Source organism: Ostrea edulis, chromosome 3 (assembly GCF_947568905.1).
Source record: "Ostrea edulis chromosome 3, xbOstEdul1.1, whole genome shotgun sequence".
NCBI lineage: Eukaryota > Metazoa > Mollusca > Bivalvia > Ostreida > Ostreidae > Ostrea > Ostrea edulis.
Window position 1 is genome coordinate 63008885 of NC_079166.1, and position 16370 is coordinate 63025254.

The window sequence follows — 16370 nt, forward strand, 5'->3', positions numbered from 1 at the left end:
TATTCCGCTCGCACCAGTAAGTGAGAAAGTTTCCCAGTTTATTTTCGGAAGGTCGGTGGTCTCTTCCCAGGTACAGTGTATCTGGGTTCTTTCTTCCACCAATAAAAACTGGGCACCACTAGATAACTGAAAAATTGTTGAGTGTGGCGGAAAACATCAATCAATCAATCGATCCAGCCCTGATTATATTTCAACACAACTGCAGGCCAATACACCCTGAGGCTGAAGCCTCAACACTTGGGATGCATTAAAATGCACATTCCAATAGACCTTGACAAATGACTTATGTAACTTGTAATAAATTCATTTCCTATGTAACCTAAATAACAAATTTAATTGTATACAAACACCATCATTCTGGAAAAACACCAACAAAAAAAAATCATATAAAATAATTAAAAGCTCGCATCACTTTCTATGGTGAAATCATACTTCATAAAATGTGCTTTAACAAGTCATGAAATAAGATTTTGATGGAATGAGCCACCTTTAATAAGAGATTTCATATTTAATGTAACAGTGCATGTTTGGATGTTCGAAATCACTGTGTTGTATAACAGAAGGTCATTGTGACATCGTGTATTATTTACACCCCACTTTAGTCCTGGCTATAGTTTTTATCATGGCCTGAGTAACCCATCAGAATACTTCACTCTAGTAACAAAGAATATGATACTTTTCGTACATAACATTGTGTAGTACAAAGTTATAACATTGATGTATATTCAGTGTAGGCTGACTTTTTATTCAGCGATCAACAATGGCATTGTTAGAAACATATGAAATGAAATTACCATTGATTCGATAGACTGGTGAACTTTTTGTTAAAGGTTGGAGGTAATATTGTAAGAGAAGTTTCCATTGATTATTGATAGACTGGTGAACTTTTTGTTAAAGGTTGGAGACAGTATCGTAAGAAAGGCCAGGGAGACGCTGGAACGGGCAATAAAACTCGTGGAAGACCGGCCAGACTGGGGGGCACGAGTGGTGTATGGGGACACAGATAGGTAGGTACTAAATATGGGGGGGACACTTGTATATAGATACACACAGGTAGGTTCTGGAGGAGGGGCACCAGACAAGATTTAGGAAGGATGTCATGTTTTCTACAGATTCAATTAAAAATGTACATTGTTAACTATTGTGTGAAATTGGAGGAGGTATATAAATAAATTGATATATGTTACCATGGTCTATGATGTTTTTAATTAAGATGTTGATATAGATTTTTAAAAAAAAATTCCTTTGCAGTATGTTCCTTGAGATGAAGGGTCGCAGTAAAGAGGACGCCTTCAGAATCGGACATGAAATTTGTGACGCCGTAACAGCAATGAACCCCAAACCGATCAAACTCAAGTTTGAAAAGGTATGACTCGTCCAACACTGGGCATGCTCTTCTTTATATATATACAACCGTGCAAACATTTCCAGAAAAACACATAGATTGGATGTATGGTATCTTGAAAATAATTGAAATGGAACTTGTGAGTGCATTTCATAAACTGAACTCTAGAATTTTACAAGTTATAGCAATGATCAAAGGAATGGCACTATTGTGTCAAGAATGCAGTGTTGACTTTATGATTGCCATTTCGTGAAACAATGAATATGGATACCGGTAACCTATAGCAATTGGTCTGTGTTTGTTGTCATGTATTAACAATTGAACATAGTGATGTAGAGCAGAAAGTTCTCTATCAAAATTGTAAATTTGATGTTCCCCATGACTCCTGGGCATGGCCAAACCTGGTATACATGTATAGTGTTTTTGTGTAAAACATGTAGAAAACATTTTCTTGAATGTTATAGACACTAAATTAAAACTAAATGGATATTTAGAATGAGCAAGTATTCCTTTACCAAAATTATAAATTTCATGATCCTAGGCGTAGTGGTTTTGGTATCAGGGTGGGGCCAAAATGATTGGTGATTAAATGTGTGAACAGTTTAACAATTTTAACTTCTTTATAACTTCCATTCTAATTGTTTTGAAATTTGAAGCATCTTTGGGTTAAGGGTGACATAAAATGTAAATTATCCCCAGGGCTTTAGGGTGGGGCAAATACTGCCAAAAATTGACCGATTTTCAAAAATCTTCATTTCTACAGCTGCATATCTCCAAGAAAAACTAAATACGTAGTGATGTAGAACAGGAAGACCTCTTCCTAAATTGTAAATTTCATGATATTAATACATGTACTTGGGTGACCGATGAGGCCTATGGGTCTCTTGTTTGTCGTATCTATAGATTTAGGTCAGTACTACACAGTGCTGCTAGAGGTTAGAGCGTTCACCTCGCATGCGGTAGACCGGGGTTCGAATCCTGGCCGTGACGGACCTAAGTCGTTAAAGCAGGTTGTGACAGTTCCATCGCCAAACGCTCGGCATCAGGTGTGTATGTCGCGGGTCCTTGGAGATTACCTTAAAAACATATGTTCCATGTCACAGTAGGTGTGACATGCTAAAGAACCCTCACTGCTCGATGGCCGAATGTGCCGAGCATAGACCTAAATTTGAAGCCCTTCACCTGTATTGATGACATCACCATTTGAGTGAAAATTTCTGAGAGAGATTTTAAACAAGATACAATCAATCTTTCTAGGTGTATTACCCCTGTGTTTTACAAACCAAGAAGCGGTATGTCGGCTACAGTTATGAGACGGTGGAGCAGAAAGAACCGGTGTTTGACGCCAAAGGAATTGAGACGGTCAGACGAGACTCGTGTCCAGCAGTATCCAAGGTAACAGGGAGATGTAGTCTGTGTATAAACATTGTTTATCTGCGTACCTGTTTTTAACACTTGCATGGAATTTAGGGGGGGTGTCTTGTCAACAGAAGGGTAGACAGAGGGAAAGGTTTGAAATAAAAATGTATAGAAGGTGGCTAAGTTTGGTTCAATTGATTTAGTGAATGCTGAGAATTTTCCATTATATTTCAGATTCTAGAGAGGTCCATCAAAATTCTGTTTGGTTGTAAGGACGTATCTCAAGTTAAGGAGTATCTGTTACGACAATGTCGCAAATTTATGGAGGGAAAAGTCACCATGCAGGATTGTGTATTTGCGAAGGAGTACAGAGGAATGAAGAGCTACAAGCCGGGTGCATGTGTTCCTGCCCTGGAGATTGCCAAGTAAGTGCATGTACCCTCTGTTCTCAGGGGGAGGGGGGGGGGGGGGGTGCAGAACACGTAATACACTGTATGTACTGGGATTATAATCTGTATAGCTGGGGTTGGTTGTTTGGATTTTTTTTGCATGACACAAATTTTGGCAGATTTGGGTCTACACGGTATACCATTAATTTTGATGGATAAAATTTTGATTGATCTATTATATATATATATATATATATATATATATATATTATATATATATATATACAGTGTATACTAACATACTTAAATTTAGTGATTTTTAATTTGATGAATCTTTGGAAATTACCAAAATTGAATACCTGCCCCCCCCCCCAACCAGCTATACGGATATGATATCTTAAAGTGAGTAACTATCAATCTTATGAGGTGCATAATGTAAAGGTCAAATGAAGTTCATATGTAAGTGAACACAAATTTAGAACTAGAAAACAATTTCAAGATGTCCAAAGTTTATATACCTTTCAAATCTTCTGAGCTGGAAGCCTGCAGAATAGTTTTATGTACATGCTGTGGTACATTTTTGGTAACATGTCCATCTACTAGATGTTGACCTTTTTAATGGATTTACCTGTACACAGAAATGATACATTCCGAACTTTGTAGGAAGTTACTACGGCAGGACAGGCGAGCTGAGCCCCGGACCGGAGAACGCGTACCCTATGTGATTGTTTATGGCAGCCCTGGGCTCCCACTGATACAGCTTGTACGACAGCCACACGAGCTTCTGGGCGATCCATCACTGAGACTGAATGCCACCTACTACATCACCAAACAAATACTGCCACCCCTGGACCGACTCTTCTCTCTGCTTGGCGTGGATGTATTCTCATGGTAAGGTTTGAGAAATATTCAGTGAAATGTACAAGAGTACTTGACAGTTGAAGATATGTTTCTTTCACAGCTTACTGGGACGATCAAGCATGACGATTACATCAGTTTTTCAAATTATTAGTGGCATTTTGTGTTTGTGTAGATGTATGCAGTTTAAACATTGACTTTAACTTGTAAACTGTACAACATTGAGACCAAAAGAAAACTCCAAAAAACCATAGCTTTATGTGAATGATGAAGGTCGCATATCACATTTTGACCTCAGATGTAGACTTTATATACAATTGATTAAAATGTCAAGGTCAGAACTTTGTAAGATCAAGGTCAGTCTTACTACAACGTGACTTGGCCATGTTATTAGACAATTCTTTTTTCTTTGGTCAGTCATCGCTATCATTCTTTATGCCCCTTTAATCAGAGGTAAGAGGGTATACTGTTTTGATCTTTCCATCTGTCTGTCTGTTTGTCCACAAAAACTTTAACCTTGACCATAAGTTTTAAGTGGATGGTAATATAGGGCTTTTATATTTCACCTGTGTATTTCTTGTGATAAGACTTTTCTTTACATACATTTTTTACCACATGATCTTGACCTTGGAGTTTGGCTATACTGGGGCATCAGTGTTTCACAAACATATCACATCTTGCTGTACAGTTAAGAAAGTGACTGAACATTTCTGTTTTCTTCATTCAAAACTATGGAAATGAACAGATCAAACTTATTTTTCTGACCCCATAGGTACAATGAAATGCCGAAGGTAGTGCGCGTAGTACCGAACACACTCCTGGCCCCAGACCAAAAGAAAGGAACTATTTCTCAGTACTTCTCTGCCACCAACTGCCCTGTATGTGATAAACAGACCAATCAGGCGATCTGTAACATCTGTATCCAAGACCCCCAGAATGTTTGTGTCTCACTCTGTGATAGGATCAGACGATGGGAAAAAGTCTACCATGATTTGGTACAGGTATGAAAAGCTGGCTTATACCAGCACATGAAGCATAATATTGCATCATAGTTAACCTTCTGTAAAAAATAACCCAACTAATTGATCCGTCTGCAGAACCCAGACAGATCATTTAAAGAAATCTAAACCACATTGCATGTTTGTTTTTTTTTGTTTTTTTATTACTGTGATTGTACAATTAATATCACAGTATCTGTATAATGCTGGTTTAACAGTTGCTTTATTGGGTTACTTCTCTGGTAGGATGAAGATCACTTGTTAAACTGTAGTTATATTAGGATACACCTCTTGTATGGTGAAGACTAGTTATATTGGGTTACATCTCTTGTGTGATGAATATTATAGTTATATTGGGGTACATCTCTTGTGTGGTGAATATTATAGTTATATTGGGGTACATCTCTTGTGTAGTGAATATTATAGTTATATTGGGGTACATCTCTTGTGTGGTGAATATTATAGTTATATTGGGGTACATCTCTTGTGTGATGAATATTATAGTTATATTGGGTTACATCTCTTGTGTAGTGAATATTATAGTTATATTGGGGTACATCTCTTGTGTAGTGAATATTATAGTTATATTGGGGTACATCTCTTGTGTGATGAATATTATAGTTATATTGGGTTACATCTCTTGTGTAGTGAAGATAGTAGTTATATTGGGTTACATCTCTTGTGTGGTGAATATTATAGTTATATTGGGGTACATCTCTTGTGTAGTGAATATTGTAGTTATATTGGGTTACATCTCTTGTGTGGTGAAGATCTCATGTTAAACTATAGTTTTATTGGGGGACATCTTTTGTGTGGTGAATATTATAGTTATATTGGGTTACATCTCTTGTGTGGTGAATATTATAGTTATATTGGGGTACATCTCTTGTGTGGTGAATATTATAGTTATATTGGGTTACATCTCTTGTGTGGTGAATATTATAGTTATATTGGGGTACATCTCTTGTGTGGTGAATATTATAGTTATATTGGGTTACATCTCTTGTGTGATGAATATTATAGTTATATTGGGTTACATCTCTTGTGTGGTGAATATTATAGTTATATTGGGTTACATCTCTTGTGTGATGAATATTATAGTTATATTGGGGGACATCTCTTGTGTGATGAATATTATAGTTATATTGGGTTACATCTCTTGTGTGGTGAATATTATAGTTATATTGGGGTACATCTCTTGTGTGGTGAATATTGTAGTTATATTGGGTTACATCTCTTGTGTGGTGAATATTATAGTTATATTGGGTTACATCTCTTGTGTGGTGAAGATCTCATGTTAAACTATAGTTTTATTGGGGGACATCTCTTGTGTGGTGAATATTATAGTTATATTGGGGTACATCTCTTGTGTGGTGAATATTATAGTTATATTGGGTTACATCTCTTGTGTGGTGAAGATAGTAGTTATATTGGGTTAGGGCTGTTCCAGAAATGATCAAATGGGGGGGTCGGGCGGCAAACGATATTTTTTTGTGTGGGTGGTCGTATTTTTTCATATTTTAATTGGTCCGTGGTTGGACTGTTAAAAAAATATTTATTATGGGTAGTGGGTAGTTTCTATTGTTTTATTTTGTGCCACGTGGGTGTTGAGTTTTCAGAATATTTTTATTGTCACTCTTGTCGTGTTGGTTACAAAACGTCGGAGGGAAAATTGAAAACGTGCTTTCGAAATCGGAAGTAACATAGAACTATTCGAGTTGTCGCTCTCTGCAGCGCATAACTTCCCATTACGGCACTCTTCAAATTAGAGGCGCGTTTAGTAGGGTCCCTTTGGACGTGATGGCGGCGAACTCTGTTCTGTAGATTATTACAGTTTACAGTGCATCGATTTTGGGAATATTTTGAAACCAATAGGTACTCCGTTTTCTAATAAAAACAGGCAAACCTTAGTTGATTTATACGAGGGTACCGATGCGTTATATTTATCAGTCGGTGTGATGGTGATATAGAGGCCTCCGGGCGCGGGCTCCATTAGAAGACGAACGATTCGTGGAAAAACATATCCATACCCATTTCATGATAATAGCATCGTTTGGACTCCCAATCTTTCCAACATTCCCGCCATAGATGCCTTTGATTGTTGATGTGACATCGTTTCTTCAGAACTACTGTGATACAATGTCACACAGGCATTACCGCGTCATTGACTAGAATGTTTGTCCCGAAAACCTCGCGAGATTTGTACCGTTTTCATTTTTAAAAATATTTTTGTGGTGGGTCTGGTTAGTTTTTTTTTTATTAGATGGGTCATTGTAAAATGAGTTTATTAATTTGATGGGTCATGGGGTAATTTTTTATTTTTTTTTATGGGTGCTTGGTATATACAAAAGGTGCCTCCCGACCCCCCCCCCCCCCCCCCCCCCATGCATTTATTTCTGGAATAGCCCTTACATCTCTTGTATGGTGAATATTATAGTTATATTGGGTAACATCTCTTGTGTGGTGAATATTATAGTTATATTGGGGTACATCTCTTGTGTGATGAATATTATAGTTATATTGGGTTACATCTCTTGTGTGGTGAATATTATAGTTATATTGGGGTACATCTCTTGTGTGATGAATATTATAGTTATATTGGGTTACATCTCTTGTGTGGTGAAGATCTCATGTTAAACTATAGTTATATTGGGGTACATCTCTTGTGTGGTGAATATTATAGTTATATTGGGGTACATCTCTTGTGTGGTGAATATTGTAGTTATATTGGGTTACATCTCTTGTGTGATGAATATTGTAGTTATATTGGGTTACATCTCTTGTGTGGTGAAGATCACATGTTAAACTATAGTTTTATTGGGGGACATCTTTTGTGTGGTGAAGAATTCTGGTTAAAATGTAGTTATTTTAGATTACACCACTTTTATCATGTGTATGGTGAAGATTGTTGGAATTTTTGTTTTAGTGAATATCTCACAAACTCAAGTTGAAACCAACATTGTACAAGCTTTCTCTAGTTCTATAAATGAAAGGTAACTTATAAATTTTCAAGAGCATGATGCCAGAAAAGAAACCAAATCTTTTAAGAGTACTCAAGTTAAATGTTTTTTGAAAATAAGGTCAAGTGTGAATGGTTTCTGGAATATCAAGGAATCATGTGAACATTTATTTCTAGGTTTGTAATACTTGTATGGGAGCCTCAGATGATAATCAACCATGCGTGTCGTTGGACTGTCCAATCATGTTCCGGCGTGTGCTCGCTAAGCAGGATGTTCAGAAAGGGACACAACTCCGGGAAGTTGTCAACAAAGCACTGGACTTTTGAAATTGAAATTCATTAGATATTTACCAGACAAGTCTATAGCAGATACTGATTGACATGATTTTCAATGAACACTAACAGTATTATCCTGGAAGACTGACTGATAATCATTCAGACCTTTGTGCCTTACAGAAGTCACCAGGAACATTCGAGTCAGACATATCCCTAGTTTCACTGCTGTGTTTGTATAGCCATGCACATGTATTTCATTCAGTCATATTTCTATTAGCAGGAAAACTGTTCAGTTTTGTTTTCACATGACATGCTGCTGTAAATAAGATCTTTATGGGATATGTATGACAGGAACAGCTTCAAGACTGGAATTGTAGTCATGTGCTGTAAATAAGATTTTTATGGGATATGTATGACAGGAACAGCTTCAAGACTGGAATTGTAGTCATGTGCTGTAAATAAGATCTTTATGGGATATGTATGACAGGAACAGCTTCAAGACTGGAATTGTAGTCATGTGCTGCAGCTGTAGATTGTTGTGAGAGAAAGAGAATATATATATTCTAGACAGGAACATTTCTATTTTGACAAATATTGGGCCAAATTTATGTTATTTTTATGAATATGGGAGTGACTGCTGAAATCTTAATTCATGTGCTCAGTCTGCTTAAGATCATCCATAGAGGGCAGTCATTTACTGCAGAACTGTTGTTGATGAATTCTGAGAATTTGTAATGGATAGACACACCCACAAAGACATATATCATTATCCATTGCTCAATTCCTGCCCATCTACATTTCCAATCTTCATAAGGAGAAAAAACTGAAACACAGATGAGGGTAGCCCCAATTGACCTATTTTGTACTTGCTCAAGCTGTTTACATTTTGTTGCCATGGTTTCGGTCTCCATGACAGTTGTCTGTGATATTTATGCAGCTAATTTAGAAATAATTTGTGTAGACATTGTAGGTGTTGATGTATAGAAGTGTGTATGGGAATATACAGAGTATGTATGTTACTTTAAATAGACATGGGAATATACAGAGTAGGTATGTTACTTTAAATAGACATGGGAATATACAGTGCATGTATGTTACTTTAAATAGACAGAAAACATTTTTACCAGTGTCCTATTGTTTGATATTCTGTATTTTTCTTTTAGATCTCAAAGTGAAATTTCATTGACTCTGTACTGGTCTGTGTATCATGCTTCATGTCTTTATTCTATATCCGGTCTTTCTCTTGTTTGTTATTATTGTAAACGCAGACTGAAAATAATCATGTTGTTGCCTCTCTCATAGATTTAAAGATTTGTTATGTATGTGCTAGACAGTTTTTGTTGAAGATATTTTTATTGCAGTAGATTGAAAATTAAGAATAATCTAAATATGTACATATATTAATCAGGGGATTTTCAAACGACATTTTCTTACAAAACATTTTTAAAACTGAAGCAGGGAGAGTGACTAAGGGAAATAACTCTCCTTTCCAATAATTTCAGCTAGACATTGCACAAGTAAAATTTAAAAGAAAATTCTTTTTCCTCGGGGTGTGCAAGTGAATATTTAATTTGTTTAAGGCAAAAAGATATATATAGATATATATATATGTATACATATACACACAACAAATAAGATCATGTAATTTAGTTGATTAACTAAATACATTTAAAGTACTTCAGAAATGTTTTAAATTGAGGAGAGTAATCATTTTGTGTAAGCCTTTAGTAGTGACTGTTGTAAATGTTTAGACACTGGATGTGTGAGAATTCAGGGACTTGCTCAATGCTTTATGTGCAATGGCGTACAAAAGTTTTGTAGACTTGTTTTTACCGTTGTAGCTTTTATAAATGATTTTTAAGATGTCGGATTTATCAGTGTCGGAGAGATCTGTGGTTATCGAAAAAACAAGACTGCCATCAATAAAGAACTAAAACTGAAAGGACTTACTATTCTTGTTTATCTATAGACATGCTGAACAAAAGGCCCCCCTGTTCCATATTGTGTCTTCCTAATCCCCCTCCCTATCCCACACATCTACACTATCCAACACCAGATTAATTTCCCAATTCCCCAGGGGTCATAGTTTGAGGTCACTTGATTCTATCCTGCATATTGTATAGTTATTGGCTGGGTCTGAGGACACAGCTATTTTGTTTGAGTTGAGAACGGATCTGTTGCCTGAAACCGTAGGTCATTTTCCTGCCTCCAGAAAAGAAGATTCAGGAGCATATACTTTTAGGTCTGTCTGTCTGTGGCAGAAAACTTTAACTTTAGTCATCTTTTACACCATAAGGTAGACCTTTCATATTTGTTAAGTGAATTCCTTGTCACAAGATCTTTTCATTAACGCCAAAATCTTGGACCTGGTGACCTTAACATTGACCTTTAACCTACTTTTGACTTGCATTTAGAAAATTAGAATTTAAGCCATAACTGTCAAATTGTAGGAGGTACTGTGTTTATATTGAGCATGTGCATTTCTGCTGTGAATACCTTTCTAAAGATACCAGAGTTGTTGACATTAATCTTGTTTTTGGATATTTAAAAATACCCAAACAACTTTTAACCTTGGACATATGTATTACACCATAAGAGGTAGATGTTTTATATTTGGTATGTGTATTCCATGTGGGAAGGCTTTTCTATTAACACCAAGATCTTTGATCAGGTGATCTTAACATTGACTTTTGACCTACTTTTAGAAGATTCGTGTATGTAAACGATATTTTTCAAATCGTAGGCGGTTAATTAGCTCACCTGAACTGAAAGCTTAGGTGAGCTTTCCTGGTTGTCTGTCAACTTTCAAATTTTCGGCTTCCTTCTCCAGAACGACTGGGCCAATTTCAACCAAACTTGGCAAAAAGCATCCTTGGGTGAAGAGGATTCAGGTTGTTCAAATGAAGGGCCATACCCCCTTGAAAGAGGAGATAGCACAAAAATGCAAAATTAGAATGAGGTCATTTAAAAGTCTTCTCAAGAAGCACTGGACCAGAACAGATGAAATTTACATGAAAGCTGCCTGACATGTGCAGATTCAAGTTTGTAAAAATCATGATCCCGTTTACAGACAGACGGACAATAGGCAATCGGAAAACCTCACTTAAGCTTTCAGCTCAGGTGAACTAAAAACCATGGACCAGAAAAGTTGGAATTTACATGAAAGCCTCTTGACATAGAGTAGATCCAAGTCTGTACAATTCATAGTCCCTGGGGGTAGGGTGGGGCCACAACAAGGGATCAAATATGTTGTATACTGATATATAGGAAGAAGAGGCCCACATGCCTTATCGGTCACCTGAGTACTATTGAAATGTATCACTACTCCAAAGGGCTATGGAATCTAGAGAACATTTCCTGTTCTGAATATCTAAGCTAAATTCTAATGTTCAGCAGCAGCATAAAACAAGAAGTGTTCTTAAAACTTCAATACCATCAAAAGTGCATACATTGATGAAGGCTTTACATAATATGTGTTAAAACATTAAAAGATATGACTAATTTGGACCCAACTCTGGGTTGTGAAATTCATCATTTTTTGTACATCCTTTTTGATATACCTATTAAGTATGCATATAAATTTTTTAAGAGTATCAGCAAACTTAAATAATTCCTTCAAATTGTTATTATAATTTTGAAACCACCCTGAACCCAAACCTTGACCTCCTAGGATCAGAATTTATAACTTTGGTAAAGGACGACCTACTCCTTCTAAATATCCATTTAGTTTCAATTTAGTATCAATAGCACTAAAGAAGACGTTATTTAAATGTTTTACAAATAAACACTATCAACTAATTTTGGCCCTGCCCTGGGGTCAGAACCCCTACTCCGGGATCATGAAATTTACAATTTTGGTAGAGGCCTTCCTACTCTACATCACTATCTAGTTAGCTTTTCTTGCACTTGTGCAGTTGTAGAGAAGATTTTGTTTTAAAATTGGTCAATTTTAGGCAGTTTTTTCCCTGTCCCTAAGGCCCCCAGGGGTGCAGGAGTCCTGACATTTACAATTTCTGTCCCCCTTGTTCCAAAGATGCTTCATACCAAATTTAAAAAGACTTAAAATGGTAGTTATTAAGAAGTTAAAAATTTCTATAGTTCACAAATTTTATAACTGACCATTTTGGCCCTACCCTAATACCAAAACCCCTACCCCTGGGATCATCAAATTTACAATTTTGGTACAGGACTACCTGCATGCTCTTTCTAAATATCCACTTGGTTTCAGTTTAGTATCAATAACACTAAAGATCTTGTTGTTTAAGTTGTTTTTTTAACACATAAACACAATATAGTAAGTTTTGCCCCGCCCTGGGGTCATGAAATTTACGAATTTGGTTGAGGCCTTCCTGCTCTACATCATTATGCATTTAGTTTTGGGCAGTATTTCCCCCGCCTCAAAGGCCCCAAGAGTGCTTCATACCAAATTTGAAAAGAATTGGAATGGTAGTTATCAAGAAGTTTAAAATGTTCAATTGTTAACGCACAACGGACGACAATCAATTCCAATAGGACACCTGAGTTTACTTTTTTAAAAATATATCTTGAACTAAGGCTTTCATATTTTGTGTATACATGTTCCCTTCTCTAAAAATGTAGTGTCGGGGTACATTAAGTTAGATTTGATACCAAATAACTGTAAAATTTGGATACATTGAAAAGTCAGTAAGCATTGTCGAGCTTGTTCAAATCAGACCGCTGCACGTTACACATTGGTGACAGTGTAGTGACTGGTGTTTGGTGAGAGACCTGCTTTAGGTAGAGTCTCTTCAAACCTCTGAAACTTTGTGTTCATGCACCGACGTGGTTTCGTCCGGGGACGACGGTGGTTGTGGTGAACAGCGGACACTGTAGCTGAAGAGGTGCCAAATAATCAGAGCCATAATAAGCTTCCAGACGAAGCTTCCATGAGTGGATAGTTTATAGCAAATGTCTTCTGCCTCGCTAATGAGCTAGCGATGCTGTGATCATGGAAGTTAAGCAAAGGCGAGCGTGTTCAGTACCGGTCCAACTGGGTATATTTGACTTGTTTTATTTGATTTCGCAAGACAGAAATCCATGTATATTTATCAGATTATGTTATGTTAATTGGTTGGAATTGAACTGCAAAATAGTTTACAATGCATGACAAATTCCAGCGTACTGTAACATGTCAATAAAATACATAGTCAAGGTACCTATTAAGAACATCTAACTAATAAAGTTTTCCAATCCTGCCTCATTTCACTCTCTCCACACACAGCAGTTTTGTCCAAACGTTAGTACCCGAAATCGGGAGGGGGGTCTTTGTCGCAAAATGGGCTAAACTCATCCGTTAAACCTATAGAATCATGAATTTATCAACAATGTAGAGAAAACCTTCATTATGGCATCAATCGAAATTCTTTTGCAAAACACTTAGAATTTTGAAGCAACTGCAAAATTTTAAATTTTCGAGGCCTAATTGTAATCAAAGCTTCAATTTTGTAAACATTTATTTTAAAAAGACAAAAATATGATGGCCCCTCTACCGACTAGTATTAAACCATAGATAAGTTAAAAAAAATAGCTTTTCTTGTTTAATATTTCAGATATACATACACTGTACATCGAAAAAGTGTGAAAGAAACAGAAACCTCTGTGTTTGTCGGATGAGGAACGCGGGAAACAGAGATAGACGAAAAATTAAATTATAAGAAACAGGTTTCGATAAATAATAAGAAACATCATTGTCCGGCATCACACGTTTCTATTTTATATGATGGACAAAATCAAATGTCTATATCATCACATACAAACAAGTTGATGTTACAGGGGTTTCAGCAGTTTCATTGAAAGACAGCACTTCACAAATTCTATGGTCGCTTATATAACGATGTAGTATGGCAATACAACCTGTCTTTAGGTCAAATGCTGTCTGACGTGTTTCACACCGATTGACATTTCTTTGCACACTGATTTTGACTGCGAATTACTCCGTTTACCTGATTAAGATATAGGACTCAAGACCGGTTGACAGAGGATGCTTACTCCTCCTTGACACCTGTTCCCACCTCTGGTATATCCAGGGGTCCATGTTTGCCCAACACTATATTGTATATTCCTAATCAGAGTTATGAGATTGATCACTGCATGTTCATTATCTTCACTATTTCATACATTAAAGTCAAATAAGATTGTGTAGTGAAAGTTTAAAATTGTGCTCTTTATAATACAATCTCTTTGTCATCAAATGCGCTTTACCCTCTCCAAATCTAAGTAAAATACATGCATATTTAATTTAAACGATATTCTGTAGTACTGAAACTTTCCTTATTATTACACCTATTGAAATGCTTCACGTCACGTCCGCTCTAATTGTGATAGGACAAAATTAATTCTGGTTTCCGTAGCTTTCTGTATTTTGTTCTTCTAGGGGTCCCATCATTGTGATAAATTTTGCCTGGTCCCTTATATAGCAATGTTTTATAATTTATAGCAATGTTTTATGATTTATAGCAATGTTTTATAATTTATAGCAATGTTTTATAATTTTCCAGAATGAAGTATGTTTTGTGGGGTAGCTACTCTCACAATCATCTGAACGAATCTGTATTAGGGTAACAGTAATGGAAGAATTATCACGTCTAGTTAAAGAACTAAGTTCGTTTGGTATCATGTAACAACCTTCCAATGTTTGAATTAGGTTTGTGTTTAAATATAAGAATTTTACTTTTGGATGGAAGAAACATTGAATAGCTATGTGGTCAGCCCCGCCTTTGCACCAGAACCCCTGACCCAGGGGCCATAAATTTCAGTTTTGAAAGAAGCATCCTTGATCATCATTATCATACTATTAGTTTGTCTACTTAATACCCAGCAGCAGAGGAGAAGATTTTCAAAGAAATAAAATGCATTTTCACTATATGATCAATAGGGCCCCACCCTAATACCAGAACCCCTGACCCAGGGGCCATGAATTTCACAATTTTGAAAGAGGCATCCTTGCTCATCATAACCATGCTATTGGTTTGTCTACTTAATACCCAAGGACAGAGAAGAAGATTTTCAAAGAAATAATGCATTTTCACTATATGACTTATAGAGCCCCACCCTAGCACCAGAACCCCTGATCCAGGGGCTATGAATTTCACAATTTTTAACAAGAGGTACTGTGAGCAATGCTCACTAAGAATACCCCCCCGCTTACCCCAATCTCCCAAAGGGTGTTGATAATAGGTATAAACTACCTCTTTTCTGAGTGTTGCTACTTCGATGTCCAGTGCGCATGACCTTTGACCTTAAACTCGATAGGGAACATCTTCATCCCATGGGTAGTCCATATGTATGATATGGTGACTGTAGTTGGAAAGGATAACGCTTTAGAGCCCAGAAACCATATTGCTACTTCCTTGTCCAGTGCACGTGACCTTTGACCTTTTGACCCCAAAATCGATAGGGATCATCTTCATCTCATGGGTAGTCCATATGTTTGATATGGTGACTGTAGGTGGAAAGGATAACGCTTTAGAGCCCGGAAACCATATTGCTACTTCAATGTCCAGTGCGCTTGACCTTTGACCTTTTGACCCCAAAATCGATAGGGAACATCTTCATCCCATGGGTAGTCCATATGTTTGATATGGTGACTGTAGGTGGAAAGGATAACACTTTAGAGCCCGGATACCATATTGCTACTTCAATGTCCAGTGTGCTTGACCTTTGACCTTTTGACCCCAAAATCGATAGGGAACATCTTCATCCCATGGGTAGTCCATATGTATGATATGGTGACTGTAGGTGGAAAGGATAACACTTTAGAGCCCGGAAACCATATTGCTACTTCAATGTCCAGTGCGCTTGACCTTTGGACCCCAAAATCGATAGGGAACATCTTCATCCCATGGGTAGTCCATATGTTTGATATGGTGACTGTAGGTGGAAAGGATAACGCTTTAGAGCCCGGAAACCATATTGCTACTTCAATGTCCAGTGCGCTTGACCTTTGGACCCCAAAATCGATAGGGAACATCTTCATCCTATGGGTAGTCCATATGTATGATATGGTGACTGTAGGTGGAAAGGATAACACTTTAGAGCCCGGAAACCATATTGCTACTTCGATGTCCAGTGTGCTTGACCTTTGACCTTTTGACCCCAAAATCGATAGGGAACATCTTCATCCTATGGGTAGTCCATATATATATTATGGTGACGGTAGGTGGAAA

At 36.9% G+C, this 16370-nt stretch overlaps 1 protein-coding gene across 2 annotated transcripts in view; it reads left to right on the forward strand.

The window, feature by feature from the left end:
* LOC125673902 (uncharacterized) overlaps positions 1-10126 on the forward strand; it is a 55794-nt gene extending 45668 nt beyond the window's left edge. For both annotated transcript variants that reach the window (XM_048910829.2, XM_056158467.1), the window contains exons 28-34: positions 898-1007; positions 1252-1366; positions 2603-2740; positions 2939-3129; positions 3757-3984; positions 4724-4952; positions 8086-10126. In XM_048910829.2, coding sequence (XP_048766786.2) covers positions 898-1007; positions 1252-1366; positions 2603-2740; positions 2939-3129; positions 3757-3984; positions 4724-4952; positions 8086-8235 — 1161 coding nt within the window. In that variant the 3' untranslated portion in view covers positions 8236-10126. The remainder of the gene's footprint in view (positions 1-897; positions 1008-1251; positions 1367-2602; positions 2741-2938; positions 3130-3756; positions 3985-4723; positions 4953-8085) is intronic.
* The last annotated feature ends 6244 nt before the right edge of the window (positions 10127-16370 follow it).